This window comes from Bubalus bubalis, chromosome 1, assembly GCF_019923935.1.
Source record: "Bubalus bubalis isolate 160015118507 breed Murrah chromosome 1, NDDB_SH_1, whole genome shotgun sequence".
Classification (NCBI taxonomy): Eukaryota; Metazoa; Chordata; class Mammalia; order Artiodactyla; family Bovidae; genus Bubalus; species Bubalus bubalis.
Genome location: NC_059157.1, coordinates 47,443,833 through 47,459,672, shown reverse-complemented (window position 1 = coordinate 47,459,672; position 15,840 = coordinate 47,443,833). Strand labels below are relative to the sequence as shown.

Genomic DNA, 15,840 nt, shown 5'->3' with positions numbered 1-15,840 from the left:
GTTCGAGATTCTTCCCCAGCCGCTTGCTCGGGGGCGCCCTCGCCTGTGCCTGCTGCCTGCCCCCACCTTCCACCCGCGCAGGGCTGGGTGTGCACTGCTTTGGTGACCAGTTTGTTTCCTTCCGAAAAGTCAGGCAGCTCCACTGCACAGTTAAATAATAAACAAGGCTTAGAGCTGTGCTGCTGGTTTCGTCTATTCAGTAGAGAGTTCTTGATCCCACGGGTAAATGCCCACCCAGTAAGGTGTGCAAGGATTTCTGTGCCCTCAGGATTCAATGAGTCTAATAATATTAGAAAGACCAAGTGAAGTCTCTCAGTCGTGTCCGACTCTTTGCGACCCCATGGACTGTAGCCTACCACGCTCCTCCATCCATGGGATTTTCCAGGCAAGAGTACTGGAGTGGATTGCCATTTCCTTCTCCAGAGGACCTTCCCGACCCAGGGATCGAACCCGGGTTTTCTGTATTGTAGGCAGACGCTTTACCGTCTGCGCCGCTAGCGAAGTCCTAACAACAAAATCCCCCAACCAGAGATGGAACCCTCCTCCCCTGCATTGCAAGGCAGACTCTTAACCACCGGACCACCAGGCAGGGCCAAATAGGAAGGCTGGGAGCCACCAAGCTAATTTGCCACCTTTCTTAATTTAGGGGGGATACATGGGGGAAATATCAGCTATTGTAAGATTGACATTGTAGTGAGAAGATATACCAAAGACAAACAGGGCCTCGCAACAGAGCAGAAATCCGGGAGTTGGTGAGGCCACCTGCGTGGTTGCTCAGTCACTTCAGTCCTGTTTGACTCTTTGCAACCCCATGGACTGTAGCCCACCAGGCTCCTCTGTCTCTGGGTTTCTCCAGGCAAGAATACTGGCATGGGTTGCCATGCCCTCCTCCAGGGGATCTTCCCAACTCAGTACATTTACCTACATTGGCAGGTAGGTTCTTTACCACTAGTGACACCTGGTAAGCCTAGTGGCTTAAATACTTATTTGCTTTGAAAATCATACTCTGATTTTCTGGGGTACATGATATCCTATCTATCTAGTCCTAAAAATATATTGTTTTTACCAACAAAATGGGTTTCTTCCAGAATAGCAGAGGAATTGCAATTTAGGGCAACCAAGCTTATAGCAAGGGCTTCCCAGAGAGCTCACTGGTAAAGAATCCACTTGCCAGTACAGGAGACATGAGTTTGATCCCTGGGTGGAGAAGATTCCCTGGAGAAGGAAATGGCAACCCTCTCCAGTGTTCTTGCCTGGGAAATCCCATGGACAGATGAGCCTGGTGGGCTACAGTCCATCTAATCGCCAAGAGTCAGACACAACTTAGTGACTAAAACAACAAGCTACAGCAAAAACCATAGCCAAGTCCAACAAGGAAAGGAGAACATTACTTTATAGAGCAAAAGAAGGAAGTTGGGTGGGGTTTCAAAAGAAATTCCATTGATTGAAGGGGAGAGTTCGGGGTGGTGCTACGCTTCGCATTGTCTGTGTTGGTTTTCTGGGAGAGGAGAATTTTTCCTTTTGGGGTCTGGAATTGCTGGTGAGTGAACATACATGAGGGCTCCGGCTTCTGGCCTCCTGACTTCATTTTATTTTATTTTATTTTTTTAATATAAACAATTTAATGAGCTTGGGCATATGCATACACTCATATCACCATGGTAATAAACATATCCATCACCTCTAAAATTTTAGCTACATCCCTTTAGGACTGACTTCATTTTAAATGAGGTTTCCTTTATTATGTTTCACACCTATTTCTCAGACTGTCCCACAAATATAGTATATAATATATGGGTACTAGGGTCCTGGTGTAACCCCTAATAATTTCTTTGGAGTCTTTTGTTCATGAAAATTTTGCATTAACTTATGTTTGCTTTCATATCAAAAGAATTTCCCCAGAATTTTCATGTAAAATTAACATTCCAGGAAGCTGTTCATTAAGATAATAATTGTAATCTATATTAGAGGAGAGCTAAAATAAACTTCATACACAACTGGCATTTTTTGCCCTCTTAACTACGTACCAGACACTACTCTGAGTGTTTTAAAGGTACAAACTCATTTAGCTTTGAAAATAAAGCTGAGCACCGTTATCCTCATTTTATAGAGGAGCAGGCTGAGGCCATATAGCTAGCCTGTGCTTTAGGGGGAAATCAGACCCTGAAATCTGGCCCCAAAGCCCTGGGGCTTACGTGCTAGTTGTTTTCTGAAGACCACACAATTTAGTTCTTGATTATCCACCTATATGTTAAGGACTTAGTTCTCTTTCAATTAACTAATCTAGTTTTTTTCACAAAGGAAGAGTAATGTTCAAAACTAAATGTAATGTTAACCCTGACCTGAGATCATAATATTGCTCTGTGTTTCAAAGTAATCAAAATGTTTGTACTTTCAAACCTAGTAAATGCAGCTCTGAGATCCTAGTCTAAGAAAACTGTCCAAAATATGGTAGGAAATTTATATTTGTATAGATGTTATGTGTTTGGGTTTACTTCAGACTTGAAAATACAGTAAACTGTTTCTAGTCATCATTATGAATCTGAAGGGCTGGAAACAACCAATTGTATAAAAAGTATTGGATTACATACCCATTTAGGGCTTCCCTGGTAGCTCAGTACATAAAGAATCTGCCTGCAGTTCGGGAAGCTCAGACTTGAGTTCGATTCCTGGGTCAGAAAGATCCCCTGGAGCAGGGCGTGGCAACCCACTCCAGTCTTCTTGCCTGGGAAATTCCATGGACAGAGGAGCCTAGCAGACTGCATGGGGTCACAAAGAGTCAAACACAACTGAAGCAATTGAGCACACACGCATGCAGCTACCCATTAATATATTTTACATGCTAAAGCTTGAAGTAAATTATTATTAAAGGGCTATTGCTAATACTTTACTGTCTGAGCCACCAGGGAAGTCCAATAGAACAAAATCTATGAACTCTAAAATCTTATTTAATAACTATTTCCAAGTCCCTGTCCACGCCTGATAGCTCAGCTGGTAAAGAATCTGCCTGTAGTACAGGAGACCCCAGGTCGATTCCTGGGTTGGGAAGATCCTCTGGAGAAGGGAATGGCTACCCGCTCCAGTATTCTTCACTGGAGAATCCCATGGACATTTGTTGGTCTCGTAAAAGCCAAGATGCCTGTAACTCCAGGGTCTCCTTCCATTAGAACAGAAGGATTTCATCCCAAAGGAAATGCCTGGCTGTACCCTGGGTATCAGATTTCCTTATCCTCTCTCAAGGCCGAGAACTACTAGAATTAGAGTATTCTAGGCTGCAGACTAAAAATGCCATCAAACCTTTTATTAATGCCATAAACCCAGTCGCTCTCTTTTGGCTGCATAGAATCTAAAATTCCAACAGCTTGGCGCGGGAATTAAGTTTAGAGTGGGATAAAGGGAAGTAATTCTATTTGGTAATGAAGTCTCAGAGAATACAAGTGTAAAATAGGTAATCGAGGGTGGGGAGACTCAATAAATACCTCCCCAAATTAAAAAAAATTCAGAAAATGTTTTCTCAGGCATCTCCCTCTTTGACTCCGTACCATAATATCTCTAAATGGAAACCAGAGGCAGCAATCCATTTTTTTAAAGTTCTTTTTTTCAGTTCACTTAACTTGCTCAATCACATCCAACTCTTGGCAACCCCATGGACTGCAGCACACCAGGCCTCCCTGTCTATCACCAACTCCCGGAGTTTACTCAAACTCAAGCCCATTGAGTCGGTGATGCCATCCAACCATCTCATCCTCTATCGTCCCCTTCTCCTCCTGCCCTCAATCTTTCCCAGCATCTGGGTCTTTTCCAATGAGTCAGTTCTTCGCATCAGGTGGCCAAAGTATTGGAGTTTCAGCTTCAGCATCAGTCCTTCCAATGAACATTCAGGACTGATCTCCTCTGGGATGAACTGGTTGGATCTCCTTGCAGTCCAAGGGACTCGCAAGAGTCTTCTCCAACACCACAGTTCAAAAGCATCAATTCTTCAGCGCTCAGCTTTCTTTATAGTCCAACTCTCACATCCGTACATGACTGGAACAATGTATTTCTGTATGTATATATTTATTTTCATGTTTAACACCATAAACATTTTATATTAGAGTGTAGCCGATTAACAGTGTTGTGATAGTTTCAGGTGAACAGCGAAGGCATTCAGCCGTACATATTCCCGTTCTTCCCTAAACGCGCCCCCCCCCACCCCCCTCATCCAGGCCGCCACGTAACATTGAGCAGTGTTCCGTGTGCTATACAATAGATCTTTGTTGGTTATCCACCCCTATAGTAGAAAGTCTGTAAGGAGATAGCATCCTTGTCCTATGGCAGAACTACCGTAGGAAAAAGAATAAACTTAAAAGCTGGTCTTTTAAAAATAGCAATTTATCATAGTGAAAGATCAGTCTTCTCTGATGAGGAAAAAGTTCTGAACTCAGCATTAGTCTGAGGACACTGAGAAATGCTGATTAAGTTTAAAGCTGTACGGACCCTGCTTTAAGGAACGTGTGTTCTGGTTGGAGGTTGTATTTAACATAAGCAATTTTTTAAAAGATGTCTTTACCTTCACACATCAAGTTTTTAAGCCTACTAGATGTCAGTACCGTGCTGAGTACATCTGCTTCAGTGTAAAATTGAGTGGTGCAGATTCATGGTGCAGAGTGTGAAAAGAGAGCAAGGTTGCATTTGCTGCAATATTTGAGAAAGGTTTTCTCTTGGAGGGCAAGCTTGAGCTGGGTCTTGGAAGGTTTGAGTGGTCAGGAAGAGAAACGCTTTTTGGGTGGGGGGCCAAAAAGGAAGAATCAGAAGAGATAGAGAGAGCATCCAGCTGGTGGAAGATTTGTACTAGAAGTATAAATATAAATATGTACATATCACCAAATCACTTTGCTGTACACCTGAAACTAACACAATACGGTAAATCAACTATACTTCACATTTTTTAACAGTATAGGAAATGAAATAGGTCTCTAGATGGAAGTCTGTAGATGGAAGTCTGTAAAATAAACAGAAGGGCTCAGACTTCATATGTTGAGCAGTCAAGACCTCTTCAGGGTGCTATAGGACCTGGCTGACATGATGAACTTTCATATCTTTTATCAATTTTGTATGTGAATGTTTGGCTTCTATAAATAGTTGTCAGTTCTGAAACCACATCTATTCAGTTCTGTGTCAGAGTATATCCCTGTCTGAACACAGTATATGAGAAAAACCAAGTTGAGGGTGTTAAACAGCCGAGCCCATGTCCTTTACGTCAGTATCACTTCTAAGACAAAAGAAAAATACTATTTTTATACACAGACTTTTCTTCCCAGTTAAAAGACAAGTACCTTTTTACAGTTCGTTTTTTCCACCTTTATGGAGCTATAATTGACATATAATATTTGCTTTTTATAGATTTTAAAAACCTCAACCATTTTCCAGTTCTCTTGAATGCAGAGATAGAGGTAATTAGCAGTCTTCCCATGCTGAGAACAAGCACTAGGTGTTTTTTTAGATTTTTTTATTAATTTTGTTATATTTAAATGTATTCACTGTCCAGTCAGTGATATCAAGGAAAGAATGATTTTTTTAAATGTCTATAGCATGTATATACATATAACTGTATAGTATGTCTGTATAACTGTCTTCTGTCTTATTATCTTGACAGGGGAAGCAAATCTGAAGCCTGAAAATGTCAAGATCCACATCATTGATGACAATTTTTTCCTGAAGTGGAACAGCAGCAGTGAGTCTGTCAAGAATGTGACTTTTTCAGCAGATTATCAAATGTACGTTACTCTATACTCAGGGATCTGCTGAATAATTTTTATCACTTTAACACCATAAATTTTCAAATTTGGGAAACATTTGGTGTTTCTTCTTTTTTTAAAGAAAATATATGGCAGTTTTGCATACTAAGTATAACGTCTTTGCTACAGTTAGAGACTTAGTCTAAGAGTAAGAGTTCAGATTTCATCTTTGGGTTTTGAAGCAAAAGATTTGGGGGATTGTGCTAGCCGTACACTCTCTGTTCTGGACGCTCCAGCTTCTTCAAGCAGAAATTAGGGTCTGACCTAGAGCATACCCTGAGAATATGGGAGACTGTCCCTAAAAGCCTAGCCACTGTCTTGGAATCAGCCACCAGGTCTTCTGTGGTCAGGTTTTCCTCTTTCCTCCATCACGCACAGTCTTAGTTCTAGACACCGTGGCTGAGTATCAGTGTGCTGGGCCCTGAACTTCGACAGTGTTTCTGGAGGTTCTGCCTCCTCCCTAGGGCTAACATTCCACCTAATGATTGCCAAGAGGGTAGGCAGACTGGGAGTTGACAGCGGAAAGGATTTCCGAAGCAAAGAGGAAGTATAGCACTTTGTTTTGGGTCCTAAGACCCTGTCTGCTCACTGTGACCCCTGTCCCAAGCGTAGGCAGGGAGTCAGGCATGAAGAAACAGGGTGTGGGGTCTCTAGAACCAGGGTTCCGCTGCTGAAATCACAGCCCTGCTGTTCTCTGCATGTGTGCGTGCTCAGTCGCTCAGTCCTATCCGACTCTTTGCAACTCCATGGCCTGTAACCTGCCAGGCTCCTCTCTCCATGGGGTTTTTGTAGGCAAGAAGACTGGAGTGGGTTGCCATTTCCTTCTCCAGAGGATCTCCTTGACCCAGGAATTGAGCCCGCATCTCCTTTCTCCTGCATGGGCAGACAGATTCTTTACCGCTGAGCCACCTGGGAAGCCCCAGTTGTTCTCTAGTTGATTGTGAATAAGCTGTTAGTGTGTGTGTGGGTGTACAGCTGACCCTTGAGCAATGGCGGGAATAGGGGTGCCTAACCCGCTGCTCCTACCCGCTGCCCCTGCTGGCTGCAGTCAGAAATCTGAGTATAACTTCACAGTAGACCCTTCATATCTGCATCCATGGATTCACCCACCCCAAGATCTTATAATACTGTAAAGTGTGTATTTACTGAAAGAAATCTGTGTGTAAGTGGGCTCACATAGTTCAGACCCATGTTGTTCAAGGGTATATATATGTATACACACACTATATATTGTTTTCCTCAGAACTGATGGTGTAAAATTTTTCATCTTTTTCTTTAAATTGAACTTTGAGTTTTGTTACCAGTTTTGTTCTTTGCCTTAGTTCTTATTAAACAACTATTTTTTAGGCATAATAGAGATTATTTCATATTCCTTTATTTTAAATGACTGTTGTATTAAAAGAGCAGAGCCATAGACAGTGGTCTCATGTTCTTCTTCCTTCACACATTCTGTTGCTTTTACTAACTTCTCCAATTCATGACAATCTCTTACTCTTTGTTCTAACTTTGGTCCAAGGCACTGTTTCAGTGTGTTCTTAGTCTGTCCTTTCTCTATTCTGTTCTGCTAGCTTTATAAGCACTTGCCTTGTAAGAATATGCCAGGTTACAAGTTTGGAGAGCCAGTTCAGCAGTTAGTATGGGATAGTATAGTATGGACTTGAGCCAGGCTTGTTGTTGAGTCACTCAGTCAAGTCCAACTTTTTGCAGCCCCATGGACTGCAGCACACCAGGCTTCCCGGTCCTTCACTATCTCCCAGAGTTTGCTCAAACTCATGTCCATTGAGTCAGTGATGCCGTCCAGCCATCTCATCCTCTGTCACCCACTTCTCCTCCTGCCCTCAGTCTTTCCCAGAATCAGGGTCTTTTCCGATGAGTCGGTTCTGCTTGGGTTTTAGTCCATCCTCTGCTACTTACTCTATCAGTTTCGTTATCTGTGAAGTAAAGATAAAAAACTAATATGACCACATGTAATTTATCTTTCAAACCAAGATACTTCTGAGAGTGAACAGAAGCACTTGATCTTAGATAAGCTGCAACAACAAATTTAAAGCAGGACAGTGCCAGGCAGACTGGTCTGGGACGCCTCAGTGATGAAGCATCTAAGACAGAAGCCTGTTGCAAGTGTTGCTAATTGTGTATAAAGTGCACAGAACAGTGGTACAGAGTATGTGATCAACAAAAGTGAGGTTAATAGCAGCAGCAGACACATTTTTCAGTACAGTATTTCTCAGAACATAAGACACATCACTGGTGATGAATGATGCACAGACACATGAATAAGCTACTGGGATGCTAGTGCCTGTAGAATACACACCACCTAAGCTGCATCATGGAAAAAGCAAGAGAGTTCCAGAAAAACATCTATTTCTGCTTTATTGACTATGCCAAAGCCTTTGACTGTGTGGATCACAATAAACTGTGGGAAATTCTGAAAGAGATGGGAACACCAGACCACCTGACCTGCCTCTTGAGAAACCTGTATACACGTCAGGAAGCGACAGTTAGAACAGGATATGGAACAACAGACTGGTTCCAAATAGGAAAAGGAATACGTCAAGGCTGTATGTTGTCACCCTGCTTATTTAACTTCTATGCAGAGTACACCATGAGAAACGCTGGGCTGGAAGAAGCACAAGCTGGAATCAAGATTGCCGGGAGAAACATCAATAACCTCAGATATGCAGATGACACCACCCTTATGGCAGAAAGTGAAGAGGAACTCAAAAGCCTCTTGATGAAAGTGAAAGAGGAGAGTGAAAAAGTTGGCTTAAAGCTCAACATTCAGAAAACGAAGATCATGGCATGTGGTCCCATCACTTCATGGGAAATAGATGGGGAAACAGTGTCAGACTTTATTTTTTGGGGCTCCAAAATCACTGCAGATGGTGATTGCAGCCATGAAATTAAAAGACGCTTACTCCTTGGAAGGAAAGTTATGACCAACCTAGATAGCATATTCAAAAGCAGAGACATTACTTTGCCAACAAAAGTCCGTCTAGTCAAGGCTATGGTTTTTCCAGTGGTCATGTATGGATGTGAGAGTTGGACTATGAAGAAAGCTGAGCACCAAAGAATTGATGCTTTTGAACTGTGGTGTTGGAGAAGACTCTTGAGAGTCCCTTGAACTGCAAAGAGATCCAACCAGTCCATTCTAAAGGAGATCAGCCCTGGGTGTTCTTTGGAAGGACTGATGCTAAAGCTGAAACTCCAGTACTTTGGCCACCTCATGCGAAGAGTTGACTCATTGGAAAAGACTCTGATGCGGGGAGGGATTGGGGGCAGGAGGAGAAGGGGACAACAGAGGGTGAGATGGTTGGATGGCATCACCGACTCGATGGACATGAGTTTGAGTGAATTCCAGGAGTTGGTGATGGACAGGGAGGCTTGGCGTGCTGCAATTCATGGGGTCGAAAAGAGTCGGACACGACTGAGTGACTGAACTGAATTGAACTGAAGACATCAGTGTTTGCATTGTTATTTAGTTGCTCCGTCATGTCTGACTCTTTGTGACCGCCTGGACTCTAGCCTGCCAGGCTCCTCTGTCCATGGGATTCTCCAGGCAAGAATACTGGAGTGGGTTGTCATGCCCTCCTCTAGGGGGTCTTCCAACCCAAGGTTCAAATCCATGTCTCCCGCATTGTGGGGGGCAGATTCTTTACTGTTGAGCCCCCTGGAAGCCCTCAGTGTTTGTGACTGACATCTAAAATGTATAATGGCGGGGCTTCCCTGGCGGTCCAGTGGTTAAGAGCCCGCCTGCAGTGCAGGGGACACTGGTTTGGTCCCTGGTCTGGGAAGATCCCACACGCTGTGAGCAGCGGGGTCCATGGACCACCACCGAGCCCACACTCTAGGGCCCGAGAGCCGCAACTGCTGAAGCCCACGGGCCAGAGCCTGTGTTCCACAGCGAGAGAGCCATGGCAGTGAGAAGCCCGTGCCCCGCAGCTGGAGGGCAGCCCCCGTTCTCCACAGCTAGACAGAGCCCACGTGCAGCAGCAAAGAGCTGGCACAGCCAAAACTTGTAAAAAGCTTTTTTAATTATAAAATGTATTATAGGTAGTGTGGAGTTTTCATTCAACAAATACCGATTGCCTTTTATGCCGAATGCTTTCCTCAGTACTTGGGATTATGTTAGTGATAGGAGAGACAAAGATGGCATGAAGTTTTATTATGACACTGGTTTCATGAAATGAATTTTCTGTTGATTGCATATTTATTTTCAAATTATATTTCTGCTCTGATCTAAGTACTGTATATGATAAAGTTTTTTTTAAAAGAAAATGCAAAAGAAGCTGCAATAGCCCCCTTACGTGCAAAAGCAATTATAATAGAGCGAGTAGCTGTGTCTCCCGAGCAGAAAGGACGGACGTGGAGTGAGGGTGGGTGGAAACCATATCAAGGCTTAGTGACAAACTTTTTATAACGTTTTTCTGCTTATAATAAGAGCTCTCCAGGTAACAGGAGAAGAGATGCGTTACTGGGTTTTTGCCTGGAGCTCATTTTATTTCGACCCTCTGTGCCCCTGAGTGAAAGAAGTCTGTGTACCCTTCCCACTTCCCAGACGTCCTTATATCTCCTGATTTCTCTAGAACTGTATTTTCTAATAAATGACATGGGGGGAGGACTGAATTTTGGTTTAGATGTTTAAAATCTGAATTTTAAAAAATAGATTCTAATGTGGAGGAGTTTCTCAGGAAGATTTGCATGTGAATTAAGGTGTTAATACTGCTTGTGAAAGGGAAGTCACAGCTGCTTGACGCAGGTCATTCTGTTTGGGAGCACTTCTCATCACTGTGGTTTTTCTGACTAAATCCAGACTTGTCCACATGTTACATATACAGTCTCAGGAAACAGATGTTTCTGGGCAAAGAATGTCCTGAGTGAGGGAATATCATGTATGCCACATACGCAAACAACTGGCAGTCAGGGTGCCAGTCATGATTTCCAGAAGCTTCATGAAGGATTTCTATCCAGATGAGTTATCTTTCTGAACAGAATTGTAGAAATGCCACAGCACTTTCGTGGACTCCACTGTTGTGCTGTTATTTGTGAGTTATTTTTGATAATTTAATAAAAGGTTGTGAACATTAATAAATAAATAAACAAAGGTGTTATTAATGCCAAGTCTACTCTCAGGGTTCAAGCAGGTAAAGTTAGAAGAGCAGACTGGCCAGGAATGAAGTGCCCATAGGGTAGCTTTTATTATTGGCACCTTTTTTAAAATGCTTCTTTTTTTGAAAAATAAGGTAGACTTGAGTTGGAGTCAGCACAAAAATTATTTAGATATCACTCCTAGTTTCTATTGCTTTTAGTAAAGAATATCCTTAGCTTTTTAAACAATTTTTATTTATTTTTGGCTGCACTGGGTCTTTATTGCTGCACACGGGTTTCTCTAGTTGCGGCCAGTTGGAGCTATTGTTTTTCCAGAGCACAGGCTCTAGGTGCAAGGTCTTCAGTCGTTGTGGTGCATAGGCCCAATTGCCTTGGAAACTTCCCAGACTAGGGATCGAACCCATGTCCCCTCCACTGGCAGACAGACTCCTAATCACTGGACCACCAGCGAAGTCCATCCTTTAGTTCTTTATTAAAGACACTTTGCTGCTGCTGCTGCTGCTAAGTTGCTTCAGTCATGTCCGACTCTGTGCTACCCCACAGACGGCAGCCCACCAGGCTCCCCCGCCCCTGGGATTCTCTAGGCAAGAACACTGGAGTGGGTTGCCATTTCCTTCTCCAATGCATGAAAGTGAAAAGTGAAAGTGAAGTCGCTCAGTCCTGTCTGACTGTTAGCGACCCCATGGACTGCAGCCTACCAGGCTCCTCCGTCCATGGGATTTTCCAGGCAAGAGTACTGGAGTGGGGTGCCATTGCCTTCTCCAAAAGACACTTTAGCATCTTTAAAATGAGGTCTGTAATATATAAACATGAGCTTATGCTAGAACTATGCATTAGGCTTAACAAAAATGTCTTCTCAGAGGTTAGTTTCCCTGTTTGATACGAGGCAGACAGGGCTTTCCAGAGGCAAACATTTTGGAATCTAGTATTTGTTTTCTGTTGCTCACCTTCACTTCAGCCTCCTCTCCTCTTTGTGGCAGCATGGCCTTTTTGTTTTAGGCACCCTGTGTCAACTTGATTTCTTCATGTGCTTTAAAAAAAAGTCTAGTATCAGTCACTTAAGCTTGCTTCATGATGGACTGAGTCCATATGGAGAAGTTTGTTAGCTTATGTTAACATGTTAAGTTCTTTGTTTCTGGTGTGTAATAGAAGGAATTACAGACATCAGTATGCAGAAGGGATGGTTTGGTTTTAAGGAGAGCAGAGGAAGTTCTCAAACCATACTGATTCTGAGGTCTTGCTTAGGGCTAGTAAATCTCTTCCTAGGATCAGAAGGGAATCAAATACACTTTCCAAATTTTCAGTAGGGAAGAGAGGATCTAGAATAGAAAGCAGTTGGCCGAAAGTGACACAACTGTTTTTACCAAAGCCAACACTAAGTTCTCTTTCATCTTAGGGGTTCTTTCTCTGCTTCTTTGAAATCCTAATGCAACCACCGACAGAATTACAGAACTTTATTAAGTTGACTGTATGTTAGAATGATTCCACTGTATAAATAATAACTTGGCTGTATATGCAATGAAAAAGAGTAGTAGAATGTTACACACAAAAATATTATCAAAACATTAACTGAAGTAGAGTTACTAGAAGAAATAACTACTTGCCTTAGCTTAGAGGCTTCCCTAGTGGCTCCAATGGTAAAGAACCCGCCTGCCAGTGCAGGAGACACAGTAGACGTAGGTTGCATCCCTGGGTCAGGAAGATCTCCTGGAGGAGGAAATGGCAACCCACTCCCTTATTCCTGCCTGGAGAATCCCACAGACAGAGGAGCCTGGTGGGCTACCGTCCATGGGATTGAAAGAGTCAGACACGACTGAGAGACTCACACACACACTGGCTTTATAATGTTAATGTCAATAGAAAACATGTTTGTCACTCTTGTATTTATAATGTTCATTCATTCCTTTGCTTTTTTATCTTGAAGACTAGGGACGGATAACTGGAAGAAATTGTCTGGGTGTCAACATATTACTAGTACCAAATGCAACTTTTCTTCAGTCGAGCTTGAAAATGTTTTTGAAAAAATTGAATTGCGCATAAGAGCAGAAGAAGGAAACAACACTTCCACATGGTATGAGGTTGAGCCATTTGTACCATTTCTAGAAGGTAAGAAAAAGTTGCCAGCTGAATTATATTGAATTATTTATTAAATATTACCAGCACAGCTCACTTCCCAAGCCCATTCATTTGCATAATATAAAATCTCCCATCTTTAAAAAAATAAAAAATAACAAAGATTCCCTTAAACTGGTATCTCCTTCCTGCTATGATTTCATTTTCCTGCTTTCCTTCTAGTGGTGGTTCTAAGAGTGTGGTCTCCAAGAGATCTATCAAGTCAAAACCATTTTCCTAATGGAAACTTACTTAATAAAACTTACTTGCCTTTTTCATCTTCATTCTGTCGTGGGTGTACCCTGGAGTTTTCTAGAGGCTGTTTGATGTGAGATAGCAACTGACAGGTGATGCAGAAGTAGGTGTGAGACACAGCTGTCTTCCTTATTAGGCCAGACATTAAAGAGATTTGAACAAAATGTGAGGTGAACACCGCTCTTTAAGTTTTTTGGCTTGTTTGTTTTGGACAATACAGTCATTTTTTATCATGCGATAGGTTTCATCATTACTGTTTTTTAATGAATTGATAGATATTTTACATTTTTATCAATTTTGACATCTGATATGCTGAACATTGAAAGACACAGCCCATGTAAACAAGAGCTCTTTAGGACCCTCAATTTCTCTTAAGAGTGTAACGGATCCCAAGACCAGAAAGTTCAAGAACCACCACCCTATTCCATAACTCACACAAGGATGATCCGTATCCCTTCTCTGTACACTTTCCCTCCCACTCCCTCTCCAGCCCTCCCCGTTGGAGCTTTGTTCCCCATCACTACACTAAAACCACTTGCCAAGGTCACCGTGACCTCGACAGTGCCTGGCGGATTCCCAGGGAGTGAATGTCACTCCCGTCTGAAACCCTTCCCTCTCAGTTCTCGAGGGCACTGCGCTTTCCAGGCTCTCTTCCTGCTCCTTGGTTGCTCCTTTGCCAATTTCTTCTTGTCTCCCAGACCTTAAAATGTTGGGTGGCAGCGGGCCTCAGTCTGCAGGGCTCTGCCATTGAACCTCTTCTCTCAATGCAGCCTCCACCAGGAATAATAAGGCTTTCAATACCCTCCGTGCTCTCAACTCCTCAGTTTATGTCCCTAGCGCCGTCCTTTTCCTTACCTTAGAGAGCTGCATCACCAGCTCTCTAGTCAGCATCTCCACTTAGAGATCCGAAAGTCATCTCAAAAAACTCTTTTTAAATTTTATTTATTTATAGCTGGCCGGCCATGCTGGATCTTCGTTGCTTCTCATGGGCAGGTGGGGGTACTCTTCAGTCGCAGTGCTTGGGCTCCTCATTGCGGTGGCTTCTCTTGTCGCAGAGCACAGGCTCTAGATACTCAGGCTTCAGTAGTTGCAGCACACGCACTTAGTTGCTCCAAGGCATCTAGAATTGTCCCGGACCAGGGATCAAACCTACATCCCCTGCTTTGGAAGGCGGATTTTCAACTACCAGCCCCAGGGAAGTCCCTCGTCTCAAATTTAAAATGGCCAGAGTTCTAGCTTTCCCCCCTCCAGACCCACTCTTCTTGCAGTTTTTTCCATCTCTGTTAATGACGTCACCTATCATTTGCTCAGGCCAGGAGCCCTGGCATCACCTTTGATACCTCTGTCTCATCTTCCATCCAGTCCATCAACAGATTCCAAGCCATCAGATCACTTCTCACTTCCAGCCCAGCTATCAGCCCTCCCTGGCTGCTCTCATCTGCCCAGAAGCTTTCCTGCTTCCTGACATGCTACCTGGGGTGGTCTTTCACAAATGTAAATCAGGTTCTGGCGACCCTGCAGTCCCAGACTACAAGTTCTGCCTGTTACCCAGAGTCTAGCTGCATCTCGCATCTCATTTTGTACCACCCAGGCACTCGAGCGCCCCCTAGTGTCTCTTGAAAACGGTGAGCACGTTCCGGAGCCCATGGGGTGCTCTCATCCTGCCTTGCTTGACCTCACCGTATTCAGACCTCACCTCTATCAGGCCTCAGCTCAAACATCTCAGGGAGCCTTCTCCTCGCTGACTCACCTAAAACAGTCGTTGCCACCCTTCTCTGTCCCTTTATATTGCTTCATTTTTTCTTACAGCATGCATGACATTGTAACATTATATATATATATATTTATTTGGGATTTTTGGCCACATTTCTCAGTAAAGTGTAAGCTCCATGAGGGATTTTCTCCTTTTTTAGATGCCAGGCACATATTTAAGTGCTTAGAATTATTTGTTGTTATGAATGTTTTGACTTGTATTAGTGAACTTACATAGTAAATGTTTTGATTTTCACAGCTCAGATTGGTCCCCCAGATGTGCATTTAGAAGCTGAAGATAAGGCAATAATACTGAGTATCTCTCCCCCTGGAACAAAAGATAGTATCATGTGGGCTATGGATCGTTCAAGCTTTAGGTATAGCGTCGTTATCTGGAAAAACTCTTCAAGTCTAGAAGTAAGCATTATTTTTATCTTTGTTTGATGTGAGAGAAGAATGACATGAATTAATTGTAAAATTTGACTTTTTTTAAAGAACAGACTTCTCTTTTTTAAAATTATAGGAAAGAATGGAAACTGTTTATCCCGAAGATAAAATTTATAAACTGTCACCAGAGATTACTTACTGTTTAAAAGTTAAAGCAGAACTGCGTTTACAAAGTAAAGTTGGTTGCTATAGTCCAGTGTATTGTATAAATACCACAGGTAAGAAGGAAGTTTTGCTTTCAGTTCAGTAACTGTATATATAAGTTGTTTGTTGTTGTTCAATTACTAAGTTGTGTCTGACTCTTTGCAACCACATGGACTGTAGCCCACCAAGCTCCTCTGCCCTCCACTACCTCCCTAAGTTTGCTCAAATTCATGTCCATTGAGTT

General features: G+C 42.9%; 1 protein-coding gene across 1 annotated transcript in view; it reads left to right on the top strand.

Moving 5' to 3' along the window:
• IFNAR1 (interferon alpha and beta receptor subunit 1) overlaps positions 1-15,840 on the top strand; it is a 29,396-nt gene that overhangs the window by 659 nt on the left and 12,897 nt on the right. The window contains exons 2-5 of the mRNA XM_006048243.4: positions 5,636-5,756; positions 12,811-12,992; positions 15,265-15,422; positions 15,529-15,670. Coding sequence (XP_006048305.1) covers positions 5,636-5,756; positions 12,811-12,992; positions 15,265-15,422; positions 15,529-15,670 — 603 coding nt within the window. The remainder of the gene's footprint in view (positions 1-5,635; positions 5,757-12,810; positions 12,993-15,264; positions 15,423-15,528; positions 15,671-15,840) is intronic.